Raw genomic sequence first — 12,186 nt, 5'->3', positions numbered from 1 at the left:
GCAAATCGAGGATAGAAATATCCACGAGGGGCGTACCGTTGACCAAGCTTACTATCAATCTGACTTTATCCAATCTCTATTTTCTCCCATTTATTTCAATTGTCTATTCGAAATAAACGAACCCATTCATCCTCGCTTCATCATGGACTTCTATAGCCAAGTCACGGTGCAAACCGATGACAATGGCTTCCTTTCCATCTCGTTCATGATTCAACATCAATTCATCACTCTCTCACTCGAAAACTTCGGCCAAATCCTTGGCATTCCTTATCGAGGTCAAGCGGTCTTCACCAATGAATGGGATCTCGAATCCCTTCAAAGGAGTCAACCGACTACGGGCCCATATCTTTCTCAAGTTCCATCTCCTAATCAAATTCGTCAAATTCTCGGGTTGGAGCGTCCACCTACAACCCGCAAAATCAAATCTCGCGATGTGTCTATCACCGCCAATCAAATTCTTTTGAACGATCTAAACCCCACCATGAGGCGTTGGGAAGAACTTATTCGCGAGAATGCGTTCGGTACCCGAGGCCACCGGGACCATCTCCCGGCGTGTCTTGCGCACATGTTGTATTGTATTAATGCCGAACATCAATACAATTTGGCTTATTTCTTTCTCAAAAGAATTGATTGTGCAAGGAAGACATCAAAAGCGAATCTTCCGTATGGTATGTTTCTCACTCGTCTATACCGTTATGTGATTCGTACTTACGATGATCTTGACACAAGTATATACGAGGCCATTGATCCTACTCTTCGTCCTCTCGCTCTCACTGTCACTAGACGGACTCGGAGTGATAAAGGGAAATCTCGTCGTCTTAGCTATCATGGCTCATCCTCAAATCAAGAGGACGATGACGAGATCGAGGAAGATGCTCCACGAGCAAATACCTCTCCCTTTACCACCTATGAGGCAAGTCTAGAGGACATCGTTCTTCCCGGTTCTAAATCTCCATCGCCTCCTCATACTATCGAAGGACTCCATGAATCTCAAAAGGAAATGCTTCAACGTCAACGAAGCATGCATCAAGAAATGCGAGGGGGGTTCAAGGCTATTGGCAAGACGCTCAAGAACATGTGTGGGAAGAAGAAGCGATAGAGATAGATTTTAATTTGGTGTTTGATATTTCTGTGCTACTTGACTTATGTTTCGTGTAGTTAACTTTTAATTGTCTTTGAATACATTTGATACTTATTTGGTTGATACTTGGTTAGGTTATTATCTAATGATAAGTATTATGTTTGCATGCTTAAATGTGTAGCCTACAATTGTTTTTATGCTTATATATGTTTATATATATGTTGCATGCATGCTACCAAATGAACCAAAAACTAATATGAAATTTCAAATAGAGTTTGCTGCAAACACAAACAAGAAAATATCATCTTTTAAGAAAAATTTTCAAAATTTTCAAAAAGTTTTTCGTCAGATGGGCGGTAACCTTAAATCAAAGGGGCGGTAACCTTAATTTTAAGGTTACCGGCCTTGAATTAAGGTTACCGGCCCATATACAGTGAATCTCACTGTTTTCTTTTGCAACCTGTGACTTCTTTTTGCTAGTCTCAGCTACCATTTCCTTAACAAACTAAACTGATTTTGGAATAAAACCTTTCAAGTTCAAATTAATACCCTTTCTAAACATGTTTTCACCTTTATAAACCCCATGCATGTTTACTTCCATTCTCATCATCCTCAAACACCTTCAACCTCCATTACCATTCCTCAACCTCAAACACCAAAACCATGTCATCACCAATCACCTCAAACTCAACCAATGGCAAGAGACAAAAACTTGTCATCATCCCTCCTAAACAATTGTTTATTGATCTTACTCAAGAAGACAATACAACACCTTCTCCACAAAAACCATGCTCATCCCCAAGTGCCCCTAATGCACCATCCAAAACACCTTCCACACATGCAACCTCAACATCTTCCTTACCATCCACATCCTCCATAAATGACTACATCAACAACCACCTTTCACCTCCACCAACAATTCCACATCCACCACCACACATGACCATCCATTAACAATGTCACCCTTCACCCCTCTTGAAGCCCATTTCTCACCTCCACCACCAAATAACCCTCCAACCTACAATCCCGTCCCATGGAGCTTACTTGAAGCTCATGGAGACAGTTGTCTTTGTTGCATTCATAACCGAACCATCGTCTTTGGATTAAGAGACGAAATTCACTACATGTTCTCACATCTTGAGAACTTGTTACAAACAACCAACCAACCAACAAACACAACTCCTCCACCATCAACAACAAACACTCCTCCACCACCTCCATCAACAACCACTCCTCCACCATCTCCATCTCCACTATCACCATCTCTCCCACAATCCTAGACATGCATGGGAAACATTAAATAAATTCATTTTCAACCATTTTGGGAGTAAGCTCTATGAGGAGCTTTATATTAGAAATTTGGTTCATTAGTAGTAGGTTGTTATGTTATTTTTCTTGCTTGTATTAGTAGCTTTATGTGCTACTTTATTGTAATCTTTTTCTACTTAATGAAGATGATTATGCTTTATTATTATCTTGCATGTTTTATATATATATATATATATTGTTTGTCTACTAAATATTTTTTTGCAAGAACCCCCATATCTCGATTCACTTATGACCTGAAAATGAGGGGGAGCTTACGTCAAGGGGGAGCTCCATTCAACTCGGGATAACCTTTTTGATTCATACAAAAAGGGGGAGAAGTAATATAAACTCATACGTAAAAACTTGTGTTGATATAATCTTACGGTTTAATGAGTTTAGGTTTTGTAATCATCAAAAAGGGGAGATTGTTGATATAAAAACGCTATTTATATTTCTCAATAACTCTTTGTTTTGATGATCACAAACCGTAAAAACATTAAACGTAAAGCTAATATGAAAACAAGTGATTAAATAAGTTTATATCACCTAATCCAACCATAATCACTTAAGGTATGAATAAACAAGTGATTAACTCATCTAATGATCAAAGGGGAAATTAATTAAATAATACAAAGATTATTTAATTATAAAAACTAATTATATATTTTAATAAAAACATTTTTGGAAATAAAGAAAAGTGTTTTAAATATTCTAACAACTAGAATTCAAATTTTTAACCAATCCTAGTTAGTTTTTTCTCCAAATAAAATTTCCCCACAAAAGACAAAGTTTCCAGGTCGGATCAGATGGCCGGTGACCTTAATTTACAAGGCCGGTGACCTTAAAATTAAGGTTACCGCCCCCTATTTAAGGTCACCGCCCACGCTCCTGTGTCAGAAACTTTTGCCTATAAATACCCCTTCAAACTTGGTATTTTTCCTCACCTTTTGCACGAAAAATTTCAGATCTAATACTCTCCAAACTCTTTCTAAATCCCTTTGATCATTACATTTCTTAATCCTTGTTTCAAGTGATTAATCCCTCATCCTTCAATCTCTTCCAAAGTGCAAAAGAAGAACACTCCTACTCATCCAAGCTTAGTAGTGTTAGTAAATATATAAAAGTGTGTATATTTGTGTATAGAAGTTGTGTACTTGTAAGTAGTCGTGTTTAGTATAAGTTGTGTATACAAGTAGTGTCGTGGTGTGAAGAAGATCAAGTCGTGGTGTGCTCAAGTCGTGGTGTGCTCAAGTCGTGGTGTGCTCAAGTTGTGGTGTGTCGTGCTCAAGATTGTGGTGTGTTGTGATCAACATTTAGCTTAGTGTCGTTAAGTCTATAAGCAATGTCGTGGTGTGTAAAGGTTTTCTCCGCCAAAAGGAAGCTTGTTAACATAGTGAAGAAAACTCTCGAGAACGCTACTCGGTGAGTGGAGTAGGAATAAGGGAGGAGACCTTATTGCCGAACCACTATAAATCCTTGTGTTGGTTTGCATCTTTCTAACTCTACTCTTTCATTCATTATTTACATACCATATACTTGTTAATTAGTTTACATATAATTGTTTATATTGTGCAAGTCTTGAAGTCACATAAACTAGAATCGAAAGTTTTTGAAAACTAAAATCCATTTTCATAAAACCTAAAACGGACTAAAAACTATTCAACCCCCTTCTAGTTTTCCACATAACCCATACACACACCCTTTTGGGCTTTTAGGCCCAATAAGGTAGCGAAATTCAAATCCAATACGCCAACGCAAACACAAAACAGGTCAACACAAACATTTTTTAAACCCAATATTCACGCGATTTAATAACTGATTATTAATCGGTATGGCTCGACCGTGTCGAGACCAATAGTCACCAATAAGTAAGTGCCTTTTGACTTTTTGGCTTCTGACTTTGTTATTCCTTTGGATTGAACATTAGGAGGAAAGTAATTAGCTCAAGTTGATTTTGAGCTTAAATCTTCTTAGAGCTTGACATAGGTGATGAGTTAGAGCTTGAAATGGTTATCACTTCTGCAACAAAATAATAATCATTATCAGTAAAAGGACCACTTACTTATTAGTCGGAGAATGAACCACAAAATTTAAGATGATGAGTTAGAAAGATACCTGGTTGATTGGTAGAGCTCATTGTTTTGGAATTGTGTAACCTAGATTATTGTTTGACTGTATAATGTTGTTGTACAAATAGGGGATGATTAGGGTTTGAAAGTAAATGCCATTAATGGCTGGTTGTTAGACACATTTAGGTCTCAAACCATTGACTTTTACTTGTTGACTTGTTCCGTTTTTACCCATTACTATCTAAGCAATTTGCATCAAATAAACATATGACATCAACAACTGTAAATGCAGCCACACACATATATCCCGTAACAAGCATTTCATTACATAAAAGGTCATTACATCAAACCTACATAATAAGCATTTTATTTCACATTTTTTACAAACAATTTCCTTAAAAAAAAACACACACACATTAGACTTGCTTTCTTTCAACTCCAATTGCAGCAGAAACATTTCCTTCTCCATAGTTGATTTTTGAAAGTCAATCTCCCTTTCCAAATCCCTTATTTTTCCATTCAGTGAGTACTCGTCTTCTTTCAAACGTTTCTCCTTTTGAATCAACTTAAAAACCTCTTGTTTGTGATAGTCATTAGGCAACTCAGGATCTAGCCAGTAAAATGTCTTACATTTAGAACCCTATATGGTACAAACAAAACACATCACTAATATCAACACTTATTACTTTCAAGTTTAAGCAATGTACAAATAACTTGCATTATAATACTCAACGCATCCAAGAAAACGCCTTAAAGGGAAATGAATTATCCGCGCAGTCTGTCTAGTTACTAGTTCTTCATGTTCACAATGTGTTGGTGGTGGTGGGCGATAACTTCGATTGGAGGATGAAGTCATTGTAACTTTTAAACGATTTAGGGTTTAGAGATACTGAAATTTTGGGGAAGAAATAATCGGGGTGAAGTTATTATAATAAGGATTTAGGAAAATCCTACGTGGCAGTATTTTTGGTAAAAAAATTCAGGTTAGCCGGTAATACAAGTTTCGTGGGGTAGATTGGTACAAAAGTTGAAAGTTCGCTACATTGAGTGGGACAAAAATAAGTACGCGTACTAGAATGGAACACTTTAGAAAGTATGTTGCTATTGTACGGCCAAATCCCTTTTCTAATAAATGAAAATACATTATTTAAAATATTAGAAAAAACTCAGCGCGTGCGCGGTCATTATAACTAGTCAGACGTATTATATAGGTTTTTACCTCACAAATACTGATGCATGTAATATATATACGCTTGTAATGAAACACTAAGGGGGTGTTTGGTTAAGGTTATTTAGTGGGCTTATTAGCTTATATAAGCTCATAAGCCCAAACCAAGTGTTTGGCTATGCTTATTTAAGTGGGCTTATAAGCTTATTTACGGTGGTTTTGATAAGCCACAAAAGTGTGGCTTTTTTATGGGGTATCCGGCTTATACAAGTCTTCAACATATGAAATTACATTTTTGACCTCATCTCCTCCATATCCACATCAGTTCTGCACCACACCGGGTATTTATCTTGTATTCAGCGTTGATGTGGTGGTCCGCCATGTCCTTTTTAGTCATTTACCAACATAAACCAAAATAAGCCAACATAAGTCAAAGCAAACACTTTTGAGCTTATAAGCTTATTAACCATGAGCTAATCAAAACACTAACATGGGCTTATGAGCTTAGCTTATATAAGCCATAAGCCAATAAGCTTAGCCAAACAAGGCACTAAATCTACTCGTATTAGACGATAAATGGGCCGAGCTCAAGCAATCAAGCCCAAACCCACAATCAAGTTGGGTCATATTTATCGTCTAATAACTTCTACCTGATTGTTTTGAGATAAAGTTGGGAGATTAGACTAGCCAACTAATTGATTGGTCACGTCCGTCGTAGTAGATTATATTCAATATAATATATGGAATCTTGACCTTGAAGCAACAATTATTGATGCAAATTCAAGCGTCATCTAAATTGAATCTTTTGTTTTCATACATTTTTCGAAAGAAGCTACCAGGCTAAAGCCCAAAGACGTTGCTATCTAAATTACTTTACATATGTGACAATGATCTGTGAATATTGATTCAATATCTATAGGTAAGGATTTAACACGTGAGACATCCTATTTAGGGTGCGTTGGGTATGCTATCCGAAATAACTAAATGTATGACTTTCATTAGAGGGGTGTATAGGATTGGGGATATTATTTCCGATTGTTATTTGATATAAAATTTAACTATCGGTATCACAATTAATATTATCCATTTAAGTGCTCAAATTGTATTAATTATGTGATAGAAATAATAAATATGTGGGCTCATGGGAATTGTTGACAAAAGTCACCCCTCCCATTAGTATGCATCTATCATTCTTGGAATCATGCTTCGGGAATAAATCTCCAACCAAACACTTTGTATGACTATGAATGTCATTATTTGATTCTTATACTCTCCAAAAAAAACGCCTCCTTAATGTTCATAATGTTGGTAATTCAAAGTACGAAACAAATAACAAATTGAACAAATTAAGTGGAAGATTTATTCAAATTACCAAATCAAATACAAAAGCAAATTGAACAAACTAAGTGGAAGATTTATTCAAATTACCAAATCAAATATAAAAGTAAATGCAAACGTACTAACACAAAGTTCTAATTCAAAAATGTACTAAACACAAATTCAAAATGTACTAAAAATTATAACGCTAATGACCCATATTTATAGACTAAATAAACTGTCATAAAAAATTTCATAATTCTAAACAAACTTTGTAGAACAAGTCACACAAATTACCAATTACCAAACAGTGCTTAAAGTTTAAATCATTTTCTAACACCTGCTTACTGCCCTTAAAGTTTAAATCATTTTCAAACACATAACTCACTGCAGTGTTAAGAGTACATGCATGTAATGAGATGTCCTATCTAACCTTCATGAGACATTTTTTCGGTGAAATAAATTTTGAACACCAGTTTTCAACAGATCATATTGCTAAATATAGAAGGACAAGCAATGACACACAATTGGATGATATGCCCCGGCGATCAAATGATCTTCAAAACACAAACTTTTTATGTCGCAACTTCCGAGATATTCACATCACAAGATTATTTTAACCGGAACATGTGAACCATGATACTATCAAGTACTTGGTCTACTAAATAAGCACTACATGAACAAATGTAATATACTCAAACACTATGAGCTCCAAAGCTAACATATGGCCCGGTGTTCTTCCCGCTACACGTAGCGGTAAACGCCTCTTCAACTGCCGACTTCTCAACCATGTTATTGCATATGTTTGCAAAGGCTCGCATGTGCTTCATGCCATATTGAGTTAGCAACCCACAGTGCTTCTCAAATAACCGGGCCTTCAAAAGAACCAAAACTAATTTTTAGTAAAACGGTTGCCTTCCAAAAAAATTTTTTTTTAGCAAAACGGTGGGTATAGCAGATAGAAATTAGAAGATGCAGTATATAGTCTAAGCTAGTAGTAGTACGCACCGTAGTTTTCAAACATTCCCAGTCATCTACTAGAGGTAGCCCAGGACCTCTAGCCGAATGCAGGATCGAGCGACCATTTTGTGGTCCAAAAAGAAGCACCCCAATCATGTCAATGCTACTATCCAAATGGCCCCTGTGCGTCAACGTCTCTGTTATCTGCTTAAATACCTCTGCTCTTTTTGAATCTGTGGACTTCTTGTACTAAATATACAAGAGGAAGAAAGTGTCAAAATATACTGATTAACATACAAATTACCATTTTTAGTTTTATATATGAAAAAATGATTAATAAGTACTAACTCTTTGCCACAAAAATATAAGATCAGCATCTCTTTGATTTACGCCATCCATTTGCTTATTGAGGTGTATCCCATTGGCTGGGAGGTTTACAGTTTCAGGATCAAATCCTTGATACAAATAGACCTTCTCAGGTTTGATGTCTTTTGTACCATATTCCATTACATGTGAACCCGAATTGTAAGTATCAAAATTAGAAGTTCTTTCCTTCACCTGTAGACAAAGCTGTACCAAGTTACGAAACGGTCCAAAGAAATACATATAAGGTTTAGAAAAAGAAAGAACAACATATTAATACTACACTTGGCCATAGCCAAACCTTCTTGAATTGTTGGTCAAGCGATTCTTTCTTCAGGTATTGGTCTCACTGGTGAAAATAACCCACAGAAAGTTTTATTAGCATATTTATAAAAAGAAAATATACCAAAATGGGAATAAGCCATTACATACAAAATCCAATACGATACGTCCATGAGAATGGAAATTTGTCTAAAAAGAAAATGGAGATTAAAATCAATATACCTGTCTTCCATCCAAGCAATGCTGTAAAGATCTCCCAAGCAAGTTATATACTCGGGTGGAGGAGATGGCTCCATCCCTGGACAATACGTTCCATAACTATTCTCTTCCGCGCCTGAGTCAGTGTGGTATACATTAATATCTTTCAGGTAGTAAGCCTTCAAAGATGCTTCCACTTTCACAAGCTTCTAAGTATATAACCTACATAATTTAGCTCCCTTGAGATATATATGATCATACATGTTTTCATGGATATAACAAGCAATGATACGTAGGTATGCATTACCATCTCTTTGTATGTACCAGCATCATGCTTCTTTTTCAAGACCTCAACTAAGTCTTTCGCTACAAGATAAGGCGCGTTCGGCATCCCTATAAAATTATTATACAATATTAGCTACATGATTATTACTGTACTTTATTAGTTGTGTTCATAAAGATAATTCTCGAGTAATACTTACCAAGCACACCAGGGCCTCCGTGATCAGAGTAATAAAGAAAGATCCGATCTTCTGGTTTGCTATCGACAACCTTTCTACTTCCACCTTTAACCGCATTTTTATCACCAAGAAGGACAGCAAATAAATTGTCTACCGTAACATCCTCCCCGGTGTAGTCCTACTCAATTATCATTAAATTAAGAGACATTCTTTTTGTTGATGGTTATTATTATTATTATTATTATCAATTAGCATGTTTAACTGTTTGAGAAAGAATCGGATAGCAGCGTACCTTTGGCACACCAGCATAAACGTCTTCGCCTTCAGGGTGATTGATAATAACGCCAGGCCTTGGCCTTGGATTCATCTCACTTGAAGCAATATCATCGTACATGAACACAACTATATTTTCATCTTTCAAACCTCCTTTTTTAAGTATTTGATAAGCATGACAAACATCCGCCTGTTGTGCACAAATGGGATGTTATCAATAAGATGAGCCAACAAATATAAAAGGTTGCACTGAAAATGTCAACCCACGCCCAGTCCTTATAGCTACTCCCTAAACTCCGGATGAAGCACCATATGATTTGTACTAAATCATCACCAAAAAGGTACTTAAATTAGATTATATTTAATCCAAGAAGACTAACATACCCCAAATCCAGAATTAACCCAGATAAGAGCCCAACGGGTTTGGGCTTTGACAGGAAAACAAAGCTTTGGAGCTGTCTGTGTTTTCTCATGCTATTTCTAGAAATCCTAACGATCCAGAAAATCATGTTTCAACCAATTTACAGTTCACATTATTGTTCTTATTTCATTTTTAGCCTACTTGTATCATTTTAAAATTAAAATTGGCGATTAATTCATTTTTCATTAAGAAAAACAATTCCTTTCCCGTAAAACAATTCATTTTTCGTTTTCTTATTGAAAACCGAGATAGTAAAGCCAGAAGGGGTAAATATATAATCTTCAACCATTTAAAAAATATTGAGTTAATTGCATTTTTGGTCCCTATTGTATGGCCAAATTGCAGGTTTTGGTTCCCAAAACTTTGGAAGTGCAGCAATAGTCCCCATTTTGAAGTTTGGGTTACATTTTTATCGTTGATCGGTGTGAAATGACCAAATTACCCTTGGTTTTTCTGAAGATAAAGGGTATTATAGTCATTTAACTTTATCCAGGACTAAGATTGCAACCCAAACTTCAAAATGAGGACCATCACTACATTTTCAAAGTTTTGGGGACCAAACCTGCAATTTGGCCATACCACAGGGACCAAAAATGCAATTAGCTAAGTTTCATAATTTGCTTGAACCATTTTGATCCATATGTGATATGATGCAATTCAATCGATTAGTACTAGTTGATGGCAAGGAAGGCCCTAGGCAGAAGCTTACATATGTGATCGATAACTAAACATTGCGATAAAATATATATCATACCAACTATTAAAACAAAATACGTAATACGAGTATTATAAGATTTAGCTTTTAAATTTCATAATTAACTAATCATTACTCTTGCCCACTTGTAGAAGTTAATCAAAATTTAGAACAAAAATAGTTGATTTTATTTATTTAAGTAAATATACCGAGGCCCCAAAGATATAAGGCCCATTGCACATCTCACACACACTTAGATACGGCTATAGTTGATGGATAATTAAAGTCCTAAGGATATGATTAACAAAAGATGATTTTTAATGATAACAATGTGTAAGTAATTAATTAGTGTGTAACAATCAACCTATGAGTAGTTCACATCAGCGTCTTAGGCATACATAATTTCGCAAACTTTACTCCTATAAATCAAATTAGTTAACTCCTAATAATAATTCTAAAGCTGTATAAATAAAATTAGCAACAATCGTTAACAGTAACTAACCTGGTGCCTATAATTGCCGTAGCCATTCGAACCAGCTACAAGTACTGCCCACCTCTTGCCATTTCCCATCTGTTCATCCAGCTCGTCTTCAAGGTCCACTGGTGACCTTATGAGTGGGTCCCACCGCCACCCTCCACGTGTGGCAGCTCCAGCAGGAAGAACCACCACCACCACCGTCACTAATACTAGTATCATGCATACAACACGAGTCATCGCCATAAAAGCATAAACAGTCCTATTATTATCAGATATTAAAAGTTTAGAACTTTAGATAACTACGAGTCTATAAAAAGAAAGGCATGCAATTTAAGAAGATAACACCTGTCAAACATGTGGGTCCCGAAAGCACGAATGAATGCCAGGTGGGGTTTTGAATTCATTCAACCCGTGAATCCAAAATGAACCATATTTGCATGCAGTGGATGAGGGTTGGTCAGTTGTGGTGGAAATTACTATTTTTCTTTGGATACAAATTATTTGCTATCTCTCTTGGTATGTGCACGATTGTTTGCTTCTCGATATATTGATATAGCGTCAAATACTAGTTATAAGTAAGTATCGTACATGTATGATGTTTTTAAAAACATTTTGAAATATATATTTTCTTTAGAAAGGCAGCAATACTATAAAACCCAAAGAGAAAACAAGATACAAAGAAATGGCATCTCACCCCAATTAATCAAGCAAATTAAAAAAAGAAAGGAACCCAAAAGTTCAAAATAAAATACATGAAAGACCAACAATGAGCAAACTAAAACTAAAGCATAACACGTAACTATCCCAAGCAACCTCACAAACTTTTACAAACTATATATCACAAACATAAAATAAAGGCCTGCATAATACCATCACTCACTTTTGATACAACCTGACGCAAGCACAAAAAACTATTCTTGACTTTTACTTTGCCATTTGCATGTCCATATATAAACCATCAACCTGTATTTTGCATCCACTACAACAACCTTATATTGAATATTAAATAAGATAGAATGCCCGTAGCAGATTCAAACAAAAAATTATGTTGTCACCGCATAGCCCATCTGATAAGCTGGAGCTCCATTATCTGAACTGAGCACACCAACATCC

The 12,186-nt window shown here is 35.9% G+C and overlaps 1 protein-coding gene across 1 annotated transcript; it reads right to left on the bottom strand.

Annotated features, from left to right (window-relative positions):
* Positions 1-1,345: 1,345 nt before the first annotated feature.
* LOC147663310 (uncharacterized) lies at positions 1,346-11,310 on the bottom strand. Its single transcript, XM_086950538.1, is given in 14 exon segments — positions 1,346-1,359; positions 2,249-2,357; positions 4,874-5,098; positions 7,666-7,818; positions 7,952-8,152; positions 8,252-8,461; positions 8,568-8,605; positions 8,608-8,615; positions 8,771-8,910; positions 8,912-8,968; positions 9,054-9,139; positions 9,229-9,385; positions 9,500-9,670; positions 11,098-11,310. Coding segments are annotated over 14 exon segments (1,782 nt in total).
* Positions 11,311-12,186: the final 876 nt, after the last annotated feature.

The sequence above is a fragment of the Lissotriton vulgaris genome, unplaced genomic scaffold, assembly GCF_964263255.1.
Source record: "Lissotriton vulgaris unplaced genomic scaffold, aLisVul1.2 SCAFFOLD_12718, whole genome shotgun sequence".
Taxonomy (NCBI): Eukaryota; Metazoa; Chordata; class Amphibia; order Caudata; family Salamandridae; genus Lissotriton; species Lissotriton vulgaris.
Note: the sequence above shows the minus strand (reverse complement) of the source record. Positions and strands in the feature narration are given on the sequence as shown.